Below are 27602 nucleotides of genomic sequence, written 5' to 3'. Positions count from 1 at the left end.
CAATGATCTTGTTTATTTTTCAAGAGTTTTTAAAATTCAACTTTAAAAATATATGTAAAGCAAAAAAATTGTCCTGATTTTGAATGAATTATAAAGCAATAATTTTAAGCACTGGCTTCCCAAATCCAGTCCTTTTACAGCTTTCCAAGAGACTTCTATATCCAGTACTTGAGGGTATTTAAAAACAAATAGCTAAGAACCAATTTTAATGGAAATGGGGGATACACATCTAATAAGTACAGAAGTAAATAAGTGGAAATGTTCTGCTACTAAATTCAAATTAGGAGACATGTCCTTGACACAGCCCCACACCTCTGTCCTAAAAGCTATGCACCAACCAACTGCCATGGTGGCTTTAAAGCTGAAGTAGTCTGTGCCGGCATATTGTGCCATGGCTGAAAGCATGATGTGTTCAAACATAAGTGTGAATCAGTCTATCCCCAGCAAGATATTTTTGAAACTAAGGAAAGAAGTTGATGATACCACTTTTACATGCCCACTCCTGAGCTCCCAGACATCCTGTGAGCCTGTGGGATGCCAAACAATGCTCCAGTTCACACATGACAACGCGTCATGTTTTGTCTGATTCATGCAGGTCAGGGTCAGCCTTAATTTGCAGGCAGGTGGAAGAAATGCAAAATTTCTGGCAAAGTTTGGAACAAGTCACAGCTTGTCGTTTCATCTGAATATGGCAAATTGGGTTTTGTACAAACCATGGGTAGTTAATAAATGGGGATATCAAATCCTGCTTTGATGTTGGTTTGACCTTGGTCTGTTAGCTAACTGTGGTTTGTAGTCAGATAGAACAGGAAACTGCATATTACTACAGATTGTAAAGAAGAGCAGTGTATTCCTTTACCAGGTGCACAAAAAGGGGAAGGAAAGCATGCAACTCTGAGACTCGAGCCGGCAGTTTCAAGAAGCAGAGTTGGCTTTGGCAGGATCTGTATGAGCTTCCTCAGAAGGCAGATGCTATGTAGCATCTTCAGCTGAGCCCTGAGATTCTCAGATGATTGTTAGAACCCTGGCCCTTGGGGGACATTTCACCCAATGTGAGGATGTGCGCTCTTCCTTGGAAGTAGCGCATGACCTTGGATGATGGCTTTCACCTTCTCCAGTTAAGACCTCTAGGAAAGAGCTCCTGTTGCTTTGGGCACTGGGTGGCCCCATTCAGATGCTTTGCTGGGAAGGCCTGCTTTGTTTTGCTCCTCAGACTGGTTTTCAGAAGGTCCCACTCAGACATCAGGGACCAAGAGACTTTCTGGGCATATGATCCTGTCTCCATGCCTCAGTCAGCTGGGGGTGAGCATTGGGTCGCCACTAAGGGTGTGTCCAAACTGCCACCTCCACTTTTGTAGGGTGTTGTGACCCCTAGAAAAGTGCATGTGGGGACCTGTGTGGGAGAATGTGCGCAGGGGCAGGATTTGTCTTCCCTTTGGTACATGAAGTGGTAGGTAGTATTGGCTCAATTGTTTTGTTTTACTTGGAAAAATGGTTGGCTGTGGCAGTCAAGGGTCTCCCCATAGCCTCTGGCCGTGTTGTGTTTGGTGCACCAGAAAGCCTCCCAGCCTCCTACAGCCCGGCACCTTGCACATGCATGGGTGGGAGTGCAACTCCCAGTCTCCCCAGCCAGGGTGTGTGGCAGTGATGTGGCAGTCAGTCCCGCTCTGACGACGGCTGGCTGCGTGGCTCCTGGCAATTGTGCTTCGTGTGTGTGATGGTGCATGCACTCCTTTAGGAGTGAGCGCCACTAGTCCCCAAAGAGCATTTTAAACAGAGTTGCATGCATGGCGCTGTGGAATTGTTTCCCAAGGAATCAGTCCTGCCCCGGGTCAAAATGTCCTTTGTTTGTTAGTAATCTTGTTCCTTTGACTTCTTAAAATGTTTTGTTGTAGAACTGCCAACCTTGAAAAACTAAGAGTCTCTGAAGAACAATAGGCTGGAGGAAACCTGTTTAAAACAAGAGCTGGTTTTCTTTTAACTATGGCGGCACCGCCCCCAGATGATAACGAACTCATTTATCTTGTATCTGTTATTTAAAAGAAATAATAATTGCCTTCCTGTCTGCTTCTGCATCCCCATCACAAATGGTTCAATGAAAACCCCTCTATTAGCACTGCATACTGGGAGAGGGAGGTTTGAATGGAGTTCATCTGATCTCTGAGTAGCTGGAATAAATTGTCACAGCAACAACTGAATCATGATGGGTGACGTGGAAACAGACTTGGGGATACGCATTATGTCTTTATTTAGTAGAAGAAGAATATTTGGAGAGCTATCCTCTCGAAGGAGAAGACATCTTCAGCCATCTTTCTCACTGGTTATTTACTGCCCAAATAATATGCAGCTTTCTACAGAGTTACCAAAATCATGAGCCTGCACCATAACTGTACCAAAGTGTAAACCTGGAAACACAGTGCATCAATGAATCAAGCCAATTAGTAATAAAGCCACGCATTCTGTGGTGCGCTGTGGACTACAGCTGGCTGGAGGGAGCAGCTGGCTGGAGGGAAAGTCTGCAAGAAGAGACGGGGGGATGGATGTCCTGTTGTCAAAACGGACAGGTCCTATCTCAGGACTGCTGGTCTGTGTCCCAGAGGGTGGTGTGGCATTGGACATTCCAGTGCAAGTGCCCCCGAGGCAAACCTTAGGAGCACCTGGCACCATCCAAAGGGCAAAGGCCAGGCAGAGCATACGGGCTGGGACGACCCCTCTGGTTGTCACAATGGGCCACCCACAACCTGATAACTGTCCATGGGCCAGGGGAGGGGAGCTGGCACACCCATGCTCATCACAGGGCAAGGCTAGGGGGCCTGCTCTCGGTGCTGCAGGACTCGAGAGGTCTTCTCTTTTGTGCGGGGAGCACTCTGTTTTTCCAAGGTTCTGTAATTGCCAGAGAAATGTGTGCAGGTTGAGTGTTTTGCTGATATTTTTTACCTGGCTATCTGAACGAAGTTTCAAGATTTCCATCCCCATGGAGGGGCTGGGGCAGGGGGGGGGGGTGCATGGGGAAAAGAACCACAAAAGAGCTTGGTGTGCCATTACCACGGGGCTAACCTGTTGTAGCAGCTGCCTGTTTTTCCTACTGCCTGGAAAACCATCTTTTCCCTGTACTTCTCCTGAAATTCTTGTCGGCGTTGTGATGCACAGACTGAGTGAAGTTGAATCTAAGGGGCAACCTAAATGTGGCCCTGAATAGGACCTTGTATATAAAGTGCAGGTTTTTCAAAATTAAAGAATAGGGTTGGAATTGCATCAGGGTGTGGAAGGGGAATTTTTATGTTTCCCCTCATGTTGCGTGGAAACCCCCCATGAAGAAAACTCCATATGGCAAGGAGCATTCCTGATTTTGGCACCAGGGCTTTGGATGTCCTCTGTAACTACCAGCTTTGGAGCAGCAGATTTCCTTAGGAGAGGAAAGGGTTCAGTTTCCTTGATCCCAACTAATTGTTAGCATCTACCCCCACTGATCTTTTGTTTGGAAATAGGATCATTAAAAGCAAAGGCACATTTAAATGCACATTTATTTAGTTACAGCAGTTGCATGCCATCTGCACAGATTCTGAAACATGGAACAATAAAACAATAAACTAGATTAGCAAATAAAAACAATGCATTGACAAGAAACCATGATTTGTCAGCAAGGAAGGCTTCCTGGAACACAAATATCTTCAGCGGGCACTGAAAATACTGTTGGTGCCTGCCTGCCTGCCCTCCAGCAACTGGGCATTCCACCGCAGCGGGGCCAGCACACTGCAGACTCTTCTTGGTGGACTCCAGTCTGGCCATGTGAAACCACAAGGAGACTGTCCACCAGTGATTAGCAGGTTGATAAGGAAGACGGCACTCGCAAGAATTCCTGCTAGCCCCAAGTTGTTTAGGGTTTGTACCTAAGCATCAGAAGCCGTGTTGTGACCCAGCAGCAAAGGGACAGCCTGGCAGTTCCCTCAGCAGCAGTGGTATACCTCGCTTCTGGTTTTTCCCAAGATGGTTCTTGGCTGATCCAACTGGGACGGCCCATTGTTGCCTTCCATGCCTAGAATGGAGTGGCCGTGCTTTATGCCCATCTGCCACCCTCCAAGTTTTAAGTTAAGAACCTGCTGTGGGCTCTGATCAGGGCAGCTTTTATGTCCTGGCTACAAGGCTCTGAGCCTCCCTCGAGAGAGAGCTTGCCAGACCCAGCCATGAGTGCGGATGAGTACACATTTAAACCCGACTGCGAGGCAGAGAGCTTGCCCCAGAGAATACATGGAGAACACTGCTGTCTTCGAACATCCCCCAACTGCTAATGACTCCAGCTCCACCTGTGCTCCCTCAAGTCAGGAAGGAACGCAAAGCCTGCTTAGGTCCAAGCCTTTAATATCATAAGTAAATAAACAGGTAAGGGGAAACCTTGCCGTACTTTGAAAGTATGTTGTCAGTTGGGCCCAACCACAGACGTTGGAAGTGAGGTGGCAGAGTGGGGTTACATTCCTTCTAGCATAGGATAACCTCCAACCTAATCGTCTTTTACTGTAATTAAAAGTGATAGATTTTCTGTCTTCTCTTTAATTATTTATTTTTACTTCCATCGGTTAATCATCCTTACGTTTCATTCTTGTTTTAATTCCAGCATCTATACAGGAGGGTGAAATTCAACTCTATTGAATACGGGAACTTCTCATTTTGATATTTTTGGCCATTGAATAAGTAGGTGGCTCTGAAAAGTGGGGAATGCACACATGTCCCGGCCTCCTTGGGTACTCTGCTTACACAGCTTGGAAGCACTGTGGGGAGCCCAGGTCCACCTTGTTTGTGAGGAGCTCCCTGTCCTCTGGTTCACATTTCCAGTATTCTGCCATGGGTCATGAAGTGTTGCCAGTGGTCCCAAAGCCATAATGCTGACAACAACTGCTCTGTCATTTCACTGCACTGGCATCCTCCTCCCTCTCTCTGTCCCTGTATCCCCATCCCCGTGGAGCCGTTGTCCCATGGCGCAATCCAGTGGCACAGGAGTGCCTGTCTGTATTCTGGAACCATGTGAATAAAGTTCAAGGTACTGTTGCTCGGCCTTGTAGAACGGCGGAAATCGTGCAGGCTGATAGTCCCCAGACAAAGCTGTGATGATGCCTGTGTGTTTGTGCGTGTGTTTACACAAGACTGTGGCAACAGTATTGTCTCCCATTGGGATCCCACCCCATATGGGACAATTTGCACTTGGCATTGTGTGCCTGTGAGAAACAGTTCCTGTGGTCCATGCAGCTTGCTTGGAAAAGATCTGGAGAGGCGATTCTGTGCTCATAGGAAGTTGTGTTTCATGAGATGAACAGCAGGTTGGTTGCATGATGAAGAAGAAATTTCTCTGGAGAAATCCTTATTCGGGCATATGGACACCTGTGCATGCCTGTGGGACTGGCCTCCGCTTGGGGAATAAATGGAAATTGGGGGTGAGGAGAACTATCCCGGAATGCCTGTTTTGAGAGGTGCACTGCCTCTGAAGTGTTTCCTTAGGTGCAGTTGATACTTGTGCTGATGGAATGTACACCTTGTGTGGGAGTAGACAAACATGTTCACAGTGTAAGTGGGAATGTCACAATACGGCTTGAATCTGAGTGGACTGCTGAACACACTTTGCACACGAATAGACCAGACTTTAGTGTGACCAGCTGTCCAGTTTCTGTTCTTCCAGGTTAAGGCAGGAGAGCAGTCCAGCTACACCAACAAGGTTCTCTGACAGTCAGTTGCATGGTGAATGGCAGGAAGGAGGTCAAGGTCACAGAAGGAGAAACGAGCAAATCCTAGGGCATCATGGTCTCCGGTTTGCCCAAGTGTTCCATGACCCCCCCCCCGGGGTTCCTTGCTTGCGGGGCGGTGGTGAGGGCCTCCTCTGCATAGCTCTCATCTGATTCTGGTTGGGAGCGCAGGCTGGTTCCAATGCCGACCCATGGGATTGCAACGAGCGGGTGTTAGCATGCCAAGGATGCTTGTCTGGGAGCCAGCTCACTCTTTGGCAGGCCACCCCATCCCATTACCTGTGAAAGAGATACACCTGCTGGCAAAGACTCCGGTTTCCATCTCTTTATCATTTCTGCTGCCACCCAGCCTCAAAGGCTCTTCATGGATCTACTGTGAAGTATGTGTACATCATTGTCGTTGCCCAGGTGCAGTTGGAACGAGGCATGCTCACTCGTGCTGTCACACTCTGCTGCTTTTGTTTTCATTACTAAGAAATTTCTCATTTCACTTCACCCACCTTCTCACCCAGTGCAACATGAAAAAATTAAATCATGAACTTTTCAACTGCTCCATTGCAAAAGCAGGGGGAAAAGAAAGAAGAAGAAATAAAATTCAACTCTGATGGTGATGGTACATGGCATTTAGTACATGCTGTTTCTTCCCTTGCTTGTATTTAGTCATTTATTTGATTTGAATAATAAAAATAAAATAAAGTCAGAGTATGCTGTTGAACATATTTTCTCCAGATCTCATTTCATCCTGGTTAGATCCATGTCATTTTACAATATTTATTTCTTGAATTGCTGCAATTCGGTGGGTGGCAAAGAATACGATGCTGGGCTGGGTGGTGGGGTTTTAATATTGTTACCTTGGATTTCTTTTCCTTGCTGATGAAGGAGGTCGTGCGTCTGCAGGTTTTCCACATCCAAACAAAATTCCTAGCTTTGAAACTCCCTGACTGGCTTGTCTCCTCTTTCCCCCTCTTCTCCCTACATGCTTTGAATGCTGCCTTCCCCTACTTGGTTGGTTGGTTGGTTGGTTGGTTTAGCTGTTTGTTTCATTAGCATCCACCAGGTGAGGGTTGGGTGATCTCTTAGGGCTGTTTGGCATTATTCCACAGGTGACCTTTCTCATGTGTGGCTCTGGAAATGTGCCCTTTAATTTTGGCAGTTTTGCCTGTGTTTCCATGAAATGCAAGGGCACATTCAGTTATGTGTTTCAGCTGGCTTTAAAACTGGGGTTGGGGGAAGGGGAGGAAAATGGGGCAAGAGCTGTATTGCTGGCAGAAACTGTGATACCCCCCAAATTGAGCAGAGATGCCATTGCACTTATTTCCAGAACAGAAATGGAAAGAAAGAAAGAAAGAAAGAAAGAAAGAAAGAAAGAAAGAAAGAAAGAGGGGGAGAGGGCGGAGAGAAACACGCGCACACAGTGAATGCATTCCAACTTGTAATTTCCTGTTTTTTCTCGGCATCCACCAACCCCAGAAAATTGATGCATTCAAAGAGAACAAACAGATTCTGTCTTCTATTCTATCTCTGTATATGCTGTTTTTTTGCTTTGTAGTAACACAGGTTGGTGTGTCCCAGGGACACAACATGTGCCCGGACCCTGGGATTCCAGATCGAGGCAAAAGGATAGGCACAGATTTCAGGTAAGAATGATATTTCGTTTCCTTTGTCATTTCCCCACCCCCATCCTATTTTTTATTCTCTTTCTCCACACAGTCTTCAAGCCTAGGGATGAGTGAGAACTGAATTTCATTTCAGCTGGATTTTGATAAGAGCTTAACAGCATTTGCAAAGGTCTTCGTAATTGGAATGAAAAGGATTTGAGATTAGTATCTATTTGGGAGAAACCAACATGTAGCAGATTTAACCCAGGGTTTTGAGTGCTTAGCTCTTACCAGTCTGGACTTCAATCCCTGCTTGTTCAGCCATGGCAGTCTTCTGCTGTGGTTGCCACCTCCTTTTCTTTGACGGGCTCCTCAACTCTCAGGCAGGTAGATTGTCCTCTTCATGACGGGGATAGCTGTACCTTTTGGACTGGACTTGTTCAGATTGGTGAGAAACTTTTATTTCAGTGTGATTTTGGATTAGAATTTGGTAGCATTTGCAAAATTCATATTCAACAGAGAAAGAACTTGGGAAAAAATTCTGTAGAAGAAAGAGAAATGGACAACGTTGTCCATCACTAGTTAGGTTCTGCAGAAGGCAAGCAAAATGCCTTGATCATATCTCTCCTCTCCTTTAAAGAATGTTTAGGAAAGACTACAGGCATACATCACACCTCATTGAATTTCTAGTATTCACTGACTGACGCATGCATGGTGACAGCCACTGGTTTGGTTGCGTTCAAAGAGTTAAACAAATCCATGACAAGGACAAGAAGATGGCTAGAGAAGACAGTTACTTGGATGCCCTTCTTGGAAGCAGGACTTTGGGCTTGATGGAACTTAATACATTCCAGAAGGGCTCTTGGGTTTTTAAGGTACAGCCTACCTGCCCATCATACCTCTGCTCTCTGATTTTATCATATGGTTTTTCTGCTCTTCCCTTAATGGGTATTTCTACTATTAGTTGCCTATTCTGAAGAAACAGAATATGAATATAAATAAATCTAATTGGATTACTCAATAAGGAGTAGTTGTTAACTGGATCATTTGAGATAATTTCTAAAATGCCCAAAGTGTATGTCTTGTTTCCACATTATTACAAACCCTCCTTATGTGCAACATACTATGTAATTGTTACCTTAAGACATCTGACCAATATCCATAATTACAAAAGGGCACATTTGAAGCTTTACCTATTTTTATTTTCCTTTACTTCTGTACTGCCCAATAGCAGAAGCTCTCTGGGTGGTTCACAGGAATTTCTTTAAATATAATAAAAAGAGGTACAATAAAGTATAGCTACAATAAGCACAGAATATACTTCCAGTATACAAATACAGAACAGACAAAACCCCAAATATGCAACATTTTAAATGGTTTAAACATCTAAAACAATTTCAACAAAGTTAGACCTAATTGAGAAAGCTGACACAACCCATCCTAGGTCATTAAGTAACCCTTTAAACACCCACCCTCTTCATTTCATTCATATTTACACAAACAGCAAGTCTGGTTGATCTCAGCTGCACTTCCTTCTGAGTAAGCATTGTGAAGAGTGCAGGCAAAGCTGGATCCACCCCAGCACAAATGTCGAAGCTAGCCGCAAGTCAGATGAGAAATCAGGCCCCTTCATTTACCAGATAGGCATGTGTTCTCTGGTTTGGCAACAACACACATCTCTGAATGGTGCCAGCCATGGTTTACTGTAGTTCACTGATCCACCAAGAGCACCAAAGAGTGAGACAGCAGATATGTCATGCAGACATGTTGGTGTCATGTGCCATCAGGGCTTCTCCTGTTGGTGGTCACCCGATGAGTGAAAGCCCTCCAGAAAGTCCTGTCCTTCACAGCCCTAGTCAGCTGCCTTTACAGAGTCCATCCATCTCATATTTGGACATGTCCAAATGCCCCCCACCAGTTATTTAAAAGGGTTCCCCTCTGTAGCTGGTTATATATGTGGGGTGTATTGGCCACATTGGTCCACGATCTTATTTATTTATTTACAACATTTATTTATTTATTTATTTATTTATTTATTTAAAACTTTTCTATACCATCCCTTCACAAACGTCTTGGGACCATTCACAACAGATTCATAAAATAGAATAAAAATAGAAATAAGGGTAGCAGTTGCACCACATCCAATGTTAAATATAAAACCACCCATTAAAACAGGTTAACAATTAAAATATTGGGAGAATAAAAAGGTTTTCCCCTGATGCCAAAAGGAAAGAAGTGTTGGTGCCGGGCGAGCCTCTCTGGGGAGCGTGTTCCACAGTCGGGGTGCCACCACAGAGAAGGCCCTCCTCCAGGTAGCCACCCTCCTGATCTCTTTCAAGGACGGCTCCCAGGGGAGGGCCTCTGACTCAGATCTCAAGGGGTGGGAGGGCACACAGGGCAGAAGGCGCTCCTTCAGGTATCCAGGACCCAAGCCATTTAGGGCTTTATAGGTCATCACCAGCACCTTAAATTGGGCCCAGGTTTCGATTGGAAGCCAGTGTAAGCAATGGGGGACCGGTGTTATATGTGAATACCTGCTGGTCTCTGTTAGTACCCTGGCAGCTCTATTCTGAACCAATTGGAGTGTCTGGACCGTCTTCAAGGGCAGCCCCACACAGAATGTGTTACAATAATACAGTTAGGAAGTTACCATAGCATGAGTACCCTCTTTTATATACCACTCCACTTCTAACCTGGTTTCACAGAGATGAGCCATAAAAAAGACAAGGAGAATAAGGCATTCCAGTAATTCCATTAAGAGGCATTCCATTAAAAGAGTATTCCAGTAAAGAGGCATTGACTGGTCAACCAAGGATGTCCTGCTGAAATAAAAGATTTTTCAGCAGGCACAGAACATGAGGGCTGGCCTGGTGCAAAGGGTTTGACCAGAACTTGACAGATCCATGGTCTAGACCCCTCTCAGCAGTGAAGTTCACCAAATGACTTTGGGCTAGTCATGAACTCTCAGGCTAGCTCACCTCACAGGGCTTTTGTGAGGATAAAATGAAGAGGGGGAGAAGCCTTCTTGGGTTCCTTGCAGGGGGGGTGGGTATAAATGCCATGCAGCAGCAGCAAGAGCATAATCACATAATCATAGCTAGAGCAACAACGCAGTGCTGGTCTCTGCCAGACTCCCTAAGACACTGCAATGGTACTGGGATGGCCACATCTGCATTTAACTTCCTTCAGCTACAACTGGCTGGGAGGCCTTTCCGCATCAATTTCACTGTCAGCTGAGTCACACAGGATCCTGCTCTGCAAACAAGTCAAATGAAAAAGATGCTGTGACCTTCTTCCTGAACGTAGGAAGAGTGCTACCTCCTTGGCAACAAGCTTGGCAGTTTAAGACATCCTGGGCGAGGGCCTTCCAGAGAGCAGCGTGAGTGCCAGCCCTTCTCAGGCAGGGGGTGTCTTCAGAGGAGCCTCTCCAGCAGGTCTTAAGGGTGGAGCGAGTTCGTCCTGAGACAGGAGGTCCCTCACATAACCAGACCCTGAGGCAGCGAGGGCTCTGAAGGCCAAGCCCAAACACACTGGCCCCTGGTCCATGCTACCTTGTCCCAGGTACCACCTGGCTGCCACATTTTGCAGTAATGGGCATTTCTGGGTAGCCCCATGCAGAGCGCATCATGATAGGCTAAGCATGGTGCCACCAAGGCTTGGAAAACTGCTCCCAGATACTGGCTGAGAAATAGCCCCAGCTGGGGCACTTAAAGTAGCAGAGCAAACATGCTCCTTTCCAGCCTTATAAGCCAGGAACAGGGCAGGATGCAGGAAAGCTGTCAAGCTATGAACCCGCTGCTTCAAAGAAGACATGCCTGCATCCACAGCAGGTTGAATCCCCATCCCCAAATCAGGCTTGCTTCTGACCAACAACACCCGTCGTCCATGGATTGGATCTCAGCTTGTTCACGATCACCGAAGCCATTACTGAACTTAAGCAACATTCAAATATATTGACTGCTTCCCCGAAGTCATGTAACAAACATTGCCAACATATGGATGGCACCTGATGCCAGTGCTTCGGATCATCTCCCCAAAGAGTTTCATTTAGAGGTTAAATAATGTGGGGACAGGGCATGACTTGTGAGACACACGAGGCCGATGGAGCAGTGCCAGGAAGGAAGCCTAGAGTCCTAGCGTCTGGGCCTCAGAAAGGCCTAAAGCCACTGGAGAAAGTGCATGCACACACTCGCGCACGAGTGCACTCTGGGACCTTCCAGATGGTTCAGAAGGATACCGTGGTTAATGCACCCATAGCTGCTTACAAGTCCCGGAGAACTTGTAGGACCACCCGCTCCCCCTCAGCCAATTCTTGGCGTAGGTCATCCACCACGAGGATTAAAGGAGGCTCAGTACTATCTCCTGTCTGAAAGTCTGATTGAAATGGGTCCAGAGAACCGATCCAGCTTAACCAAGTTGTATTCAGCTCTGTTAAAACCAAAGCCGGGGAAGCTGCCCGTGTCGAATTAAGTGGAATCTCCAGGTCTGATTCTGCGACTGACCCTAGTGGACCCCAGAACTGGGAGCCAGAAAACATAACTTCCAGGGCTCAGTTCTGCCCTCAGTTTTACCCTTTGCCATGTGGGCAGCATATCAAACAACCTGTCTTTTAATGTTTTGTTTTAAGTGAAGAACGACCACTGGCTGAATGGACACAGCATCTTGCCATTCTGCAGTTACACTTTGAGAAGCTTCTCTCTCCCTCTCCCTCCCCCTCTCTCTTCACCTTTTGTTTTGCTTTGTTGCTAGAAGTCTGCCTCATCAAGGGGAGACATGAAGGGCAGGGGGTAGCTTTAAACTCAGGAATCTCAGGGACAGTCAGCTGTGCCTGGCTCCTGGAAATCACAGAGTTGATTTCCCTCACTTCTCGCGCACCGACCTCTGGGCTGGCTCACACATGCTCAGGTCCATTAACAGATGGCCACTGCTCCTTTGGGAACCGAGCAGTCTGTCTCTCAGACCAAGCGTGGCAGTCAGAGCTGACACGGAGCCTCAGACCAAGCATGGGCTGTTGCCGTCCGTTGATACTGCAGCTGGCGGCAGCCTTCCCCAAGCGCTGGCAGGCAGGCCGCCCGCCCGTGGGAGCCAGCCCCGGGGGCTGCTTTGGCTTTGCAGTCGCTGAAGGGGCCTGCTTCCCACCTTTGCCACCTCTTGCCTTTTTCTGCAAGGAAAGCCAGGTTGTGTGTGTGAGTGGGGCAGCAGGGTGGGTGGGTGTCAATCGATATTCAGTTTTTACTTTTCTGCTGGTTACTGTTTTGCTTGCTAAAAGTATATTTCCGTTTGCACCCCAATCCACCCACCTCCTCCTGAAATATGGTCCAAACAAAAGGAACAGGAACATCAAGCGTGGGATGAGAGGGGGTTGGAAGAAGAAAAGGCCTCACTTGGCAGCCACGATCCATTTATGATCCATGGGGCACACAGAACCACTTGATGTGGCATTGAGTCAGTGGCCATGCGAGCCAGTGGCCTGGCTGTGACCGCGGGCCGGGATGCGAAAGGAGGCCGTTTCCCTTTGCAGCCCCTGCTGCCACAGGCGGTCTGCTGGCCCAAAGGCAAACACCAGCAGGAACACAATTCCCAGAAAATGCCCACCAAAAGTTCACATTTTCCAACACAGATGCAAATCCCCCTTAAATCTATATATCTTTGAGGGAGAGATGTGAATTTCTAGCCAGGTAAAATGTGCATTTCTAAAAAAAAAAAAAGTGGATTTAAAGTAATTAATTTGAAAATGCATTTTAAATGTGTGTGCATGTGTACTTTTTAAATGTTGCACTTTTAAAAGTGTGCAATTTGCCCAAATGGGGAAAAAAGGATGGGGATATGTTCAAATTCAGGAACACAACCAAGGAGAAATGTGGTTTGATGAAGAATCTGAGGCTGAATGTTGTGCTTTTGGCCATTCCTAACTAGGCAGAGTTCTCCAAGACCTCAGGCAGGAGTCTCCCCGAGTTTTACTGCTTGTTTTTGTGTGTTGTACTGGGAAACCCACAATGAACTGATTACTGTGCCAGCAAACCATGAGGTTGCACTGATCCCCAAGGGCCCTTGTCCTGGTGTTTGGGCAGATTCAGCGATGCAAGTATCCAGGATTGCCGAGAAAATGCCCCATTGAAATCCACAGAGTCAGTTCCCAATGTCCTAACCAACAAATCCCACAAACATTACATGTACCACTAAAATATACTGTGAAAGAATTGTGAAATTTGGGCTCCATTTATTTGATAGTAAGCCCCATTAAATTCAATAGGGCTTACTTTTGAGCAGACACATCTCAGATTCCAGCTTAAGGTCACAATAGGAACTCTGTGTGTGTGTGTGTGTGTGTGTGTGTGTACATATTGATAGATATAAATAGATGGAGATATCGAAATAAGAGATGCTAAGGGAATATTAAGGAATGAGTGTATATACCAAGGCAATGGTATTCACATGTTAGATTTCCCAGATCAAGGGGCCACTTCTGCACATGCATGCTGGGAAATGTGCAGGCATTGTAAGTACCTGGCTTCTTCCATGACCCTGCACACCAGCTCTCTAGAATCAGGGTCTTCATTGCATCTTTTTTGCAGGGCAACACTAATTTTTGTTTCCTTGTGTGCTTGCTAGAGCACCCTCTTGGACACACTCTAGCATATGCAGCAGTTCCTTTTTCTTTTGAAGTCACAGTGCAAGGGGCTGGCTTTGGCCGATAAAGCTAAGCATTGACTCAGTAGCCCCTGGAGAGCAGCTGCCTCTTCCTTTGTATGCCGGGAGGGTCTCCAGGGGAGATCCACCCAGAGCAGCCCCCGACTGCACCATCTCTGCATCAGCTGCAGGCAGGGCACTCAGTTCCTTACTCCAAAGGAAGCTCCTTGGACTACAGGCTCACCAAACTTTGTGGGTGCGGCAGCTCATATCCCGTGGGCCAATCCTTCTCCCAGGCAGGCTGGGAGAAATGCCAGTGGCTTTCCTTAAACAATGTTGCTTTCTTGCGTTGGTTGCCCACCCTATAACCTACCACAAATAGCCAATGCAAGGAGTGATATTCAGATTAAACATCAGAACAAGATCATCCCAAACTCTGTTATCAGGGATGACCCATGTTCTGAGGCTGAAAGAACAATGTTTTCTGTCTTCCAGGTTGGGCTCCAGTGTCCAGTTCACCTGTAATGAGGGCTATGATTTGCAGGGCTCCAAAAGCATCACCTGTAAGAGACTGAGCGGCATGAGTGCAGCCTGGAGTGACCAGAGGCCAGTGTGTAGAGGTGAGACGAGCAGCTGCGCAGTGGTGAACCCTCCCGGTTGGGCAGGAAATTGGTTTCAATTTCCACCTTCTCAGGGGTTCATTATATGCAAGGAAAAGGGGGAGAGAGGATGCTGTGAACCGAATCAAGCTCACCCCGTCGGGGTCCCTTTTGCAAGATAGCATCCAATAACCCCCTTGCTGAGAACCTTGGCTGGCTATTCATGCCGCCTTGGTTTCTCCGTGTTTGTTCTTCTGGACTCTCTGGAGTCTCTCAAGATACAAGACGCAGTTTCCTTGAATGAGGGCGGGACACACCCTACGTCTCCCAGTGCCCAACTTTTCCCCTCATCTCAGGCAGGATGTCTTGTAAAAGGCTTCAAATTCCAGGAACTGGCACCAGATTTCTAAGTGTTCCAAATTTCTAACTGGGATTTTCTCCACTCAGCTGGAGTGGGGAGGGAGAGAGATTGGACACAGTGACCTTGGGAATCCAAACAGGTATGATGTGCGATCTCCCAAGTTCATCGTCCTCTGGCAAAACCAAAAGAGATGGAAGTTTCATGGGCCACTGAGTGCTGAAGAGTCAATATCCAGCTCCTTGGGTGCTCTGAGGAAATGCTTTACTGTGCAACTTGAGTTCCATATGCTGCCATGAAGAGGTTGTGGCGTTAGCTGACTTTCAGGGAACTGCCCAATGCCAGCCCGGTAGGGTTATTCCATTGTCCACCACAAAGACCAATTTAACCACAATATCGGAGTGCCTTTGTCTCATTAGGCACACGTGTACTCTTCTTGGGGTCTCTGAGAACAGCAAAGGACAAGATGAACTTGTGCTGGGGCGTTCAGAAGGACAGGAACTGGAGTCTGTGTGTCCTGGCTGCTCTTGTCCCTGCCCCATAATGTGGTGATGACCTTGAGGCCCAACAGGGCCCGTGACCCTTTACGAAACAAGCAAGCAAGCAAACTCCCTTCTCTGGATCTTTCCATCATGGGCCATTTCGAAGCTTTCCTGCAGCGTTTGTGCAGCTCTGCCCCTTCCTTTCTCTTGACATCTGCTTGGCACTCCGTCTGCCAAGCTTCTAGAGTCCCTGCTGATACTCTGAAGCCAAACTGAACGAATTAAATCAGCCTAAGAGAACATTTTACATAAATATCCGACTCCGTAAATGAAATCCATAGCAGTTTCATTTGGAATAAGGGAAAACTTACCGTACCGTTATGATATTACTAATCAGATCAGTTAGACAGATAAACTAGATTTGTATATTTCATTAAAAATCCTTCCAGATGCAAAATCCCAGCCTTTCTGACAATTCATTTATTGATTGAGTTCCATCTCACCTTTCTGCAGTTAGAAAAGCGGTTAAGGCAGCCTACAATTGTAGTATGTTGAGAAAGCTGGCAGTCATCTGGTTACTTGTCCTTGGGAGATCTTGTTTTTTGGCCTTCAGATATCCCCAGTATGTAATGCTGGCCAGTGGTTGCTTTAAGGCTTTGGGAGAAAACCTGGGAACTTATTTACATCAATGGATGTAGCTCTGTCCAGAGTTTTTCTCCTCCAGCAGTACTCTGGAGTCCTTGTGTCACTGTTGGCTGTAGTGAAAGGTTGTCAGGAAAGCCAGGGTGAGGAGAACCCCCAAAGTCCACCTCAAGTCTCCAAGATCTTGGACAGATGACTGGGGACAACTGTGTATATTGGTTCTTGTGGATGCTCCCCAGCTGCCCCATCAAAAGATGCCCTGCACAGTTCCGTGGAAAATTTCATCAAGGTTTCATGGCTAGCTAACTTAGAGGCTCTTGTTACCATTGTGGAGGTCAATCCCTGTTGGAGTTGCGCACCTTGAAGACCACTTGACTGATTTGTTACTTCATTTATGACATTGCTACACCACCCAAGTACCAAAATTCACTGGGAGGGTTACAGCCATAAAAGAAAACCTACAAATGCATCAGTTACCAGAATTGTATCACAGCGATAGAAACAGCCCACCCCTTAATGCCGAGACATGTGGTGACGGCACATAAAAGTTTTAAATTAATAGTAAATAATAAAATAATGAATGAGTGCCAGCATTATAACAGTTGGGATTAGCTGCAGTTTAGGCAAAATCAGTAATTGCAGCATCATATCAATTATTATGTATTGGCAATGGGTAAGCCAAGGTAAACCTTACCTATGCACGGGGGCATTAGTGATCAATGCAAACTGCAAACAGTCGCCCCAAGAGTACAAAAGGCCGACAGTGGCGACCAGAGAGCCTGTCACCTGCAGCAGCTGGTCTCTCCTCTGCTCCGCTCTCTCATCCTGGGGTAGTCCTCAAAGATCCATCAGACACAGGGGTGCTGCTGGTTAGTCTTAACCCCTCGGTTCTGCATGTTCCTAATGCTCTCGTGTGAAACATACAGACATCCCTTCCTTCCTTTTGCTCGCATTCATTCATGCAACCAAGCCTCTGTAGTGTGAAGGTGTATGCACCTTGGTCGCAGTCTTCTCTGACTTTGGGAAGACATAGAGGGACAGTTCACCTAAATCCCATTGTACAAAGCAGACCAAGTTTGAAATACAGGCTATCAGGTTGCCTCAACCCAGACACAATAACAATCCAGGGTTTGCTAACCATGAACAACTCACAGTTCACAAGCCAAGAGCAAACCATGGACTCGCCTCATTGGTTGTTCATGGTTAAGAGACTATGGTTACTTAGCGTGGCTGGGTTCAGGAACATTGTAAGTGATGTCAACAGCCACCTCCACCTCAATGGCAGCTGATCTACAACCCATCCTCAAGCCTTGGGTGCAGTTATCTGAACCTCATCAATGTCCACAGTACATTGATGTAAGTGGACCAATGGCCTGGTTCAGCATACAGCAGCTCCCCTGTGATTAAGGGCAGGGCAGGATGATTTGGGCAGCAGCTTCAGATCGGCATTTCTTCTTTTGTACAGCTTGTGCTTCCACCATAACACCAGAAAGAAACATACAGGGGGTCAGTCAAAGGCTGCAGTCCATGTCGGAAATGCAGAGAGCTCATTGTCGGGCAATGCACGTTATCTGATTAGGACCAAAATGAGAAAACAGGAACCTCTCATGTTCCGTTCATATCAGGCCTCAGGGCCAGCACAATTCCTAAACTGGGGGATGTCAGGCAGAAATTTATCAGGATGACCGCCATCCATTCTGGTGTTAACTGCTAGTGATGTGGATCTTGGAACTGTTGTAGATCTCAAGTTGAACAATGTGATGTTGCTATAAGAAGGGCAAATGCTGTTTTGGGCTACATTGATGGAAGTATCACTTCCAAATCATGTGAAGTACTTGTTCCTCTTTATGCAGCACTGATTAGGTCCCATTTGGAGTACTGTGTCCAGTTCTGGGCACCACAGTTGATGAAAGATGCAGATGAACTAGAAAGGTTCAGAGGAGGCAACAAGGATGTTTCAGGAACTGGAGACAAAACCCTGTGAGGAGAGATTGAAAAGGCGGGGCATGTATGGCGTGGGAATAACTGAGGAAAGACTGAATACTCTTCAGGTATTTGAAAGGTGGTCTCAATTAGAGAAGGGCCAGGATGTCTCCTCAATCATCCCAGAGAGCAGGACATGGATTGATGGGCTCAAGTTGCAAGAAAGCCAGATTCCATCTGAACATCAGGAAACACCCCTGGCTGTTAGAGCAATGCAGTGATGGAACCAATGATCTTGGGGGTCATGGACCCTCCCCCCCTGGAGGCATTCATGAAAGTAATGCTTGACTTGGAGACATACACTGGGCAGGCCTTTGGGACCCTTGCAGCTCTTATATAGGTCTATGATTCTATGGCCAAGGGAGAGGGACTACAAGGAGACCTGCCAGACCAGTGAGGAAGACCCTCCTGCTCATATAAGGCAAAGTGGAGCAGCCAGCTCTATTGGCCGATGTTTGGACTGGGGGCGGTGCAGCTACCACTGAGTCCATTAAACTTCTCTTGGGTACAGCAGAAGACATGATCCCATCTCCAATACTGAAGTAGGATTTGGCTGGCAATCAAGTTGACTTCTGCATGTAGATGGACCAGGGAGGAGAGAGCCAGTTGAATGCTTTGGACTAACTGGGCTAACCCTCCCTGAATGGCCGTGTGACTCATGCCAGGATTCTCTTTCTGAGATCTTCACCCCACCCACCCCCAGTCTCCCATTCACCAAACAATAAGGGCAGGGGAGTGAGGTCATATCCCATGGAGCGCATGTGTTTGACATTGGTCCCAAGATGCCCCTGGTCCATGCTCCGGGGAGCTCCTCCATGCCTGCAGGAAGGTGGGCTGTGCAAGCGTGCCACTTCTATGGAAAGCCCTGTAGGCCTGGCTCTGGGTGCACAGCCCTGCCTTCCGGGCGTTGAAAGCCTGGGCCAAGACGGCCTCAGAAGCTCCTCTCCTCAAGGAAAGCTCCTTCTCACCACCACGGTCACTAGCTGCCCTTGCCCCTTATACTTTTTCTCAGCCTCACTACCCTTTGTTTGCTTGACAGGCAGGGAGTAAGGAGGCTGGGGCTGACGATCCGTCTCCCACCCCCGTTACCCAGGCCAGAGCGAGAGGAGGAGCAGCTCTTGACAGTGGGCCCTACGGGGCTGTGGGCCCATGCAGGTGCCCACTATGCCCACACTCGACACCTGCCTTGTGTGTTTCAATAGGGCCATGCAAAAACACGGCCACCAGGAGGCATCAGCAGTCCTGTTGCAATGTGACTGCCCAGCACCATCTCACCCTCCCTCATAGATTCAGTGACTTCATGCTGTGAACTTCTGGAGTATCATGAACTGTTCTCTGGACCAGATTCCCCCCACATGACCTACTCGCCGGGTGCCAAAGGGCTGTGTGTGCCTATCTGTGTGTGCGTGTGCGCAAGTGCGTTTCCCATTTTTCCTGCTCATCCCCTATTCCACCCTCTCCCCGAACCCTTATCACTCTTTTAATGATTTCCTTTCCACATGTCTCTCATCTGTACACCTGGAGCACCTTGCTTCATTTCAGCCTTTCCCAAGCTGCACTCAGAAGTTCTCGTGATGATCACACTTTTAGATGGCTTTAAAAGGGAATTAGACAATTCCATGGACTGGAACTGTCTGATCCCCAGCATCTGAGGCAGTGTGCCTGGACATGTCATTCCTGGAGGACATGCACAGAAGGGCAGGCACTGATGTGCTCCTGTCCCACTTTGATTCCTTCTCTGGGCAGCTGGTTGTCCCCTGAGTGAGCAGACGGGATTGCCCCTGGGCTGGTCCAGTGTGGTTTTTCTTACACGCCTGCAGTGCTCTTTCTTACACGCCTGAAAGGAGAAGAAGAGAGCCCTAGCCAGCATCCAGGCTGGGGAAGATTGTCCCATGTCCTTCTGTTCCTAAAAATTTCTGCTACTCACATTCAGTCCACTCCCCCAGCAGTTCTTTTCCAGTTCTTGTCTCCACCTTTTCATGCTCTCTCGGCCATTTCTGGGGCTGGGGTGAGGGAAAACCCCGGCTTCTGATGGAAGGACCCTGTTGTCTCTTTCTATATTTATGTTGCTGCTGAAGACATTCCTCTTTCTAGGGCAATTTGTCCTACATACCCTGACTCTTGTGTGCCATGTGCCCTTTCCCTTTATTCCGGCTTCATTTTTTATTGTGAGAATGAGGAAATCCCTTAATTTTTCTTTTCTTTTTAAAAAACTAGCTAAGGTAAATAGGCTGATGCTAGTGATGCTACTAGTGTGCTGATGAGCATAAAGCCAGGTTTGTTTCTACAAGCGGGGCCTGCAACGAAGCATCACAGTGAGGAGTCATACATAGAAACAAAGCAACTCTGCAGGGGCCTCCCTGTTCTAGTCTGACCCCCTGCGCCAGCCAGCTCTGCTTATGTAATCCCCATCATGTGGTAGTCCTATCTTTGATGCATTTGGCCCTGCCATTCAGGATTCCAGCTTGCCAGCCATACTCTCTTCCAGTTGCTCCATTCTGTTCCCCCTTCTTCATGGTTTTGCCGCCTCCTGCACAATCCCAGTTATATTTACTGTCAGTTTCAGTTTAGCTCTTTAAGACAAGACCCCCAGATGCTTTTGCCTACAAACCCCAGCATTCCTTGCCAGCACAGTCAATGGTGAGGGAGGGCAGGAGTTCTAGGTCAAAACATCTACAAGTTGCTCACCCTGGTATAAGACAAATAAATACTTCTGCTTTTTTAGCCCTTCTGGTTACGAAGTTAGAGGTCATAGATCGATGTTACACAATTGTACTTAAATTCAGCCACAAAACAGTGGGGTATCTCTAAAACCAAGAGAAGTATGTTTAGAAATAGTTTGATTTATTTTAGTATCTAAAATGTTTAGAAGTAAGCTCAGCTGAGTTCAATGGAGTTTGCACTCCCAGGTAAGTCCAGGACTGCAGACTAGATGAGGTTGGGGAGAAGAAGGGAAGACAATCTTCAGCTCCCTAAACTTCCCCACAAATGCACATTGGGTTGGCTGATCTGCTTTAGTGGGTAGATCATTTTGCTTTTGCTTTTGTTTTCATGGTTCAATATTCCTTCAGTTGCACCTGCCTTACAGGCCAAGTGTGTATAGATCTTTTTCTGTTCTTTTGCTTATGTGGCTGTTCTGTTTGTGACTTGACATGTGAGGTTCGAGCACGAGTTGAACCTGCCTTAAAGCAACATCTGAAGGCAAACACAAGCCTAAGTTGTGACCCAACCAAGTCCAGTCCCTGAGAATTTGGTCTGCCAGCAGCTTAACCTTCTCTGCTTTCCCAGCCCAATCACAGCGGCTATGGAGCCCCTGTGTCTCTCCGTGCATGGCTTCCGGGGATGCATTTACTTGGTGGTTCACACAGCCTGTGAATGTAGAACAGACGGTCTTAGATGCCTTCAAGCCCACTGCATTTGAGTTTCAGAGACTTGGTTGCTGGAGGGCAGAAAAATTAGTCTTCCAGCCTGTTCCTTCTTGGTCCTTTAACAAGGGGCTAAGCATCCCAAGCTAAGAATTCCCTCCACACACGCTCCTTCCTCTTTCTTCTTTTTCCCACCCCCACAGCTAGGATGTGTGACACATACCTCCGAGGCCCCAGCGGCGTTATCACATCTCCCAACTATCCTGTCCAGTATGATAACAATGCCTATTGCGTGTGGGTGATTACAGCAGTCAACCCAGCCAAGGTAGGTCTTCATGGGTGCATCTTTGGGGGGCTGAAGGGATGCCCTCCTTGGAGGGAAGCTGGTCAGTGGGGGAGACTTTCAGAGTCGGGGCCACCGCAGCTGTGGGGTTTCTGAACTCAGGTCAATCCAGGAAATGCGATTCAGCAATGAGTTTTTCATATGCTGCCAAAACAATGCACAGAGCTTCAAGAGTCCAGCACGGGGCAGCAGGGAGGCGGAATGCACCCAGAAGCAAATCCTGTAGCACGGAGAGCGAGCAGAAGATGGCAGAACAAGCAGCAAAGATTTATATTTGGTGTTTGGCCAGCCTGGAAACATTCATACAACCAGCTGGCAAATGAGAGGAGAAGTCACAAGCATCTTAAGGAAAGAGGTGCGTGCAAACAAGTCCCTGTTTGCCAAGGTTTAAAAATAGCTCAGAAGGGCACAATGAACCCCAGTTATCATCAGCATCATCACTCCTTCAGCTGGATTTGGTAGTTCTTACTTAGGCAGAATATTCTGAGGAATTCCAAAAGAATTTGGTATGACTCAGAAAAATGACTCAGGGAAATAATCTTTCCTTTCCATTGTTGAGGCAACCTGTCACTCACTGCCTACATTGCGAATCCATTATACTCAAAGCTGGCTACTTCTGGCTACCTGTCTTTTGCCACACACCTGTCACTTCCTTGCCCCGTCAGTCTGCTCCATACATTCATCTACCGCCAGCCGCCCTTTCCTCCTTTTCTGACTCCCACCTCCATCTAGCACACGTGCCCTTTCCAGCCATTGTTTGCTTCCCAGAAATTCTGGCTTTCCTTTCAAAGTAAGTAAGGGATTTCTTATCCCCGGGGCCTTGAAGTTAAGTTTGAAAAATTCTGTATACCTTTATTGCTGTGGGATTGTTGTTGTTCTTGTTCTTGTTCTTGTTCTTCTTGTTGTTATTATTATTATTCTGTTAGGAGTACTTCAACCTGTTTATTCTGTGAATAAATGGAATATATAGGTGGTGCCTCCTGAAATTTGCAAGCTGGAGGAAAGGGGCTGTTTATGGATTCCTGTGCCCTACAGTGATCCGTGCCCTCCTCTGTTATGCAAATCAGGTGAAATCAATGCAGAGTCCATCATGTAACACAGGGAAAATTATGCAGACAGGCTAAGCAAGCTGATGTAGCCTTTAGAGATTGCCTTTTCTCGACACATAATTTGGGTCTCCTTGGCTCAGCATCAAAATAATACAGAGGTGACGCTGTCCTGACCATATTGCCTCTACCCATATGTATTTGTTCATTGATGCACATAGGACATTCTTGGGTGCAAACAATATTTAGCCTGAGGAAGGCGCAAAGCTCAGCTGCAGAAGAGCTCATGCATTGCACGCAGAAGGTCCCAGAGCAATTCCAGGTAGAGCTGGGGAAAGCCCCATCTGAGACCCTTGGGAGCAACTCCTACTGAGCTACTCTCATAGATGAAGCAGTCAGTGCCTGGTGAAAAGCAGTTTCCTCTAGACTGATGATTACAGTGGAAGATTGACTGCAATGGAAGGTTCAGGAATGGTCAGAACGTCTCTGTGGTTTTGACTGAAGAAAGCCCAAGAAGCGTCTTTTCTCCTCCAGTCCCTCCTCTGCCCTTGAAGTAATGAAAGACGCAGCAAGGGGCAGCCATACCATGACCAATTGCTACTTTTCCCTGTTCAGGACAAGCATGGGGGGGGGGGGGTCACGGGGCTGCTGAGACCGGAGGAGAAAGGGAGAGGCAGTCAGCCAAGCCAGGCATCTCAAGGATCTCTCTAGGGGACAAAATGCAACCTACAGCCACACACATGCAATGCCTTTCCTTGCACCGCGTCAGGTTGCAAGTGGAGCAGTCAGTGTGGAAATGCTTCTTCCTTGGAACTCAGAATTCCTGAGTGCCCCTTCCTGGGCCACCTGCTTTGCCTGTTCTGGTGGGGTGCCTACAGAAGGGAAGATTCAGTGCTTTGTCTCTCATTCTGGTGTGGGTTTGGGGCTGTGTTTGTATGGTAATACAGCCCAAGTGTTCCCCCAAAAGCATGTAGGCAAACCTTACAACAGTGGCCACTGCGACTAACACGACTGCTTCTTTCCTGATTTGTGAGGTGCCAAATATTGCCAGGTGCTCTATGAAAAATAAGCTTATTGGGGGTCTATTACAGTCTAAACTTAAAGATGTGACACTTTGGGGAGGAAATGGAGGGGGCTGCAATGGAATGAGCGGCACCAGCATGAACAAGCACCAAGACTTCTCAAGGGAAAGGGTCTTTTTCTTCCAGAGGGGGTTGGTAGCTCCTGCAGCCCAAATGGGGGGGGGGGGGGTTGTGGGAGTTGCGGGAGACAGAGGAGTAGAAATAGTGCTCCTTGCTGGGACTGTTTTGCTACCCTGGCACTCAGCTAGACATGCAAACCCGCCCAAGGTCCCTGCACAAGGTCCTCCTTGTCCTTGTTTCAGTGAATCCGATGGCTGATCCAAGTTCTTACTGATGGATAGCAGTGAAGTGCAGTGGAGCCCACTTATGGCCTGTGAGCTTGCTGCTGTTGGTGAGATATGCTGTTGCCCCACTGGAGCCTGATGTCTTTCCTAGTGTTTAAATGGCTGAGGGTTTTCCATGTGGTCCCACGGGCTTCTTTGCTTGGACAGATGAGGAAGGAAGGCGGGGAGAGGAGGAGGAGGAGGAAGACAAACAAATTCCTTTTAGCACTTGACTGCCCTTAGGAGCTTCTGCAGGGCTTGCAGAAACATATACCTGAAAGATGATACTGTGTGAAGAAAGAAGACTGTGTTTAGCAGGGCAGATGTACAGAGAGCAAGCAGTCTTATCTAGGTAGTCTGAATCTATTTCCTAAGATAGGTGAGTCCCAGATAAGAAGGCAGACACTAGAGATATAAGCCCTTATCTTCAGGGACAGCCAGTGACTCTGCATCAGAGGGGCTCAGCATGAATTGCAGCTATTCCTTTCAACCTTATAGGAACTGTCCATGGTGCTGATCTTCTATTCCCCAAAATGGTTCACTACCATGGAGCACCACAGATAACTCCTATGATTGAAAAAGGAAAGCTAGGACGGATGAGGAGCCCGACTGGTATAATAGTCCCCAGGCTTGGCAGGTGTTCGCTCTCACTTCCTCGTTCACATGCACATGAGCATTAGATGTGGCCCCCATTATAAGCTAGGAGTAGATTTCTTACAGTATGTCCCAACCCCCAGCACTTCCAAGCAAATTTCCTTGGGTGGCTGGTGTTAGAGATGGGTGAGAGATTCCTTTCAATTTATTTTTGACATTAATTTCTACCATTCGCACCTCCCATTTGGCAGACCCAAATGTAATCTACAATCTGCCGCCCCTTTTGGATCATACAATGTGACGCGTTGTATGCAGCAAAATCAACTGCAGCAAAACATGGTTTAGCAATTGAGAGAAAAATGGCTACATTTTGAAAATTTGTAGAGTTGATGTGTACATTTGGAAAATTCTACCCAAGGCTTGGATTCCAATACAGATAGGAGACAGTTTGAGCTTTGTGCATTAATTTGGAAATGCTCAATGAGTTTGAGTTTTGCTGCGTCCCAAGACAATAGTTGGTGCTGAAAGACCCTTCCTTGTACCTCCATTCTCAGAGAACCAGTGCTAGCACAGAGAAGGCAGTACTGGGCTCGAGAAACATCTCATGTGGTTCCATGCAAGGAGCATCCTATGCTCAGATGACTAGCAAATTATGTAGCCATGGCTCAGGGGCTGGCAACTCCAGTTGGGATGAAACCCACTGGAATCCATCCTTCTACCATCCTCAGACTTCCCCTGTCTTCCTCCGCTCCCAGTTTTACAAGGTGAACTGAGATGAGACCATGTCCTCAAACAGTCGTGGAGCAAAGGCTGCACAACTGGTGACCATCAGATGCAGCAGCACAAGCACCTGCTACATGTGCTGCAAAAGAGGGACCACGCTAGTGTGGGTCTCCATCCCCGCTGAACCTGCATGAGCAAACTTCTTCTGCATCAGGCGCAGCAGCGCAGCTGCCCTTAGTGCAGAAGAGGGGCACTGCTTGGGCAGTTGTGTGGGCCCCATCCCTGGCAAGCCCCACATGAGCAACTTTCTTCCATGCCGGGGGCATGGGGCTTGATTCTTGGCAAGTGTCCCATGAATGCTGAGTGTGCACACCAACAACTTGGACTCAGGACTGCGACAAAACAGACCAGAGTCTGGGGAACCAAGTCCAGGGAATCCTTCAAAGTCCCAGGCCCACATCCCTAATAGCAACCTATGGCCCTCCAGATGTCTTGGCCCACAGTTTCCATCAGCTCCAGCAAGCATAGCTTATGGAAATGGTTGTGGAAGGGGTAAGTCAAAAATCTGAAACGCTGCCATTCCTGCCCAAGAACAGTCTTCCCCAAACCGATGCCTGCCAAATATGTGGGACTGCAACTCCCACAATCCTCAGCCAGAATGGCCAGTGGGTGAGGTCTGTTGAAGTTACAGTTCAGCACTTCTGGAAGCCCCCAAGTTGGGGAAGTTTGCAATGAAGGATAACGGTGTGTGGAAACTTGCCTGGGTGGGACCTCTGCAGCACCCACCCCCATGAGCAGGTCTGAGAGGCCAGGATTTTATCACTCGATTGTCCAAAGCTGTGAAACAGCTCAAAGAAGGCAACTGCTGCCGCAGTCGATTTCTGAGTCCATCTCAAAACTAACGGCCGTCCTCAGCAGTGCATTCCTTGTGCTTTCGTAGTTGGTTTCTATGGCTTTAAAAGGTGAGGCTCATTTCATGCCTTTGCCAGGAGGTTTCTTTTTATTTAATGACTCATTAAATAATTTTCATTTTTAACTAAAAGCACAAGCAGATCTAGGGCAAGGAGGATGGTAGTGGTGAGGGTGGGGAGGAAAGAAAAAAGGATACATAAATAATTCTTGAACTCCAGAAGCTTGTTTCTCTTCAACAAGGTTATGGTCTACAGTGTACTAAAATGTAATTAGCTGTTTAATTAGGGTCAGACTTGTTAAAATGCAGTTTGTTTGAATGGCTGCCTTAACTAATGATGTGTGTCGCTTGACAACCCTTTGTTCTTTGTATTAATTACATTATTTCATCATTACATGGTTTTTAATAATACTTTTAGCACAGATTAATACTTGGTAGAGGTGAATCTCCCTGACTTTTTCATCTTAGGCAAAAATGCGTAAAAGGATTTCAGGAAACAGAAATGACTGTAGGTCTGTTCATGCGCTTGGCCTGCATAGGCACAAACCATGTGGGGGGGCGGGGTGCTGGGATTACCACCCCCTTTGTTGAGCGGGGTGCCAGCAATGCTCAGGTGCTGAGCATCAGTGAAAGGGGGTCATGATGCTACGTTAGGGGGAGTAATCCCACCCTTTCTTCAAGGTGCTCAGAGAAGACGACAACTTCACAGTGATCCGAGTGAGGTAGGTTAGGCTGGCTGGCCCATAGTCACCCAGTGAGTAAGGTTCTGATCTGTGGACTAAGCCTAGCTGATCCAAGTTGATCTTCCAAACACTGAGGCATGCTGGATCTTGAGACAGTGGCAGACTATATGGCTGATCAGGGAGACATGTGTAGGTTGAATATAGCTTGGGAACGATCAGTGAAGAAGGATCCCCAGACAGTCATTATGGTTGATTATGTGCATAGCACTGTACAGCCCATAATTCCACATGTGCATTCTCATGACAGCCTTCTTGGGTGGGACATGGTGTGGGTATGTCTGCCTCATATGGAGGCCTATCCATTTTGCTTTAAGCCTCCGAAGGGACCTCAACCTGCTGTCTTGCATCCAAGCCGAGCACTTTAGTTGCTACTACACATTTCCTCCTCCCAATCATCTTTGTTCACTCGATATCTCTGCTGAAATTGGCCAAATGCTGCAACATTTGAG

The 27602-nt window shown here is 47.3% G+C and overlaps 1 protein-coding gene across 1 annotated transcript in view; it reads left to right on the top strand.

The window, feature by feature from the left end:
- LOC123020788 (CUB and sushi domain-containing protein 2-like) overlaps positions 1 to 27602 on the top strand; it is a 429441-nt gene that overhangs the window by 172115 nt on the left and 229724 nt on the right. The window contains exons 5-7 of the mRNA XM_044424965.1: positions 7282 to 7369; positions 14456 to 14580; positions 21593 to 21714. Coding sequence (XP_044280900.1) covers positions 7282 to 7369; positions 14456 to 14580; positions 21593 to 21714 — 335 coding nt within the window. The remainder of the gene's footprint in view (positions 1 to 7281; positions 7370 to 14455; positions 14581 to 21592; positions 21715 to 27602) is intronic.

The sequence above is a fragment of the Varanus komodoensis genome, unplaced genomic scaffold (genome assembly GCF_004798865.1).
Source record: "Varanus komodoensis strain SLA01 unplaced genomic scaffold, ASM479886v1 scaffold15, whole genome shotgun sequence".
Classification (NCBI taxonomy): Eukaryota; Metazoa; Chordata; class Lepidosauria; order Squamata; family Varanidae; genus Varanus; species Varanus komodoensis.
Note: the sequence above shows the minus strand (reverse complement) of the source record. Positions and strands in the feature narration are given on the sequence as shown.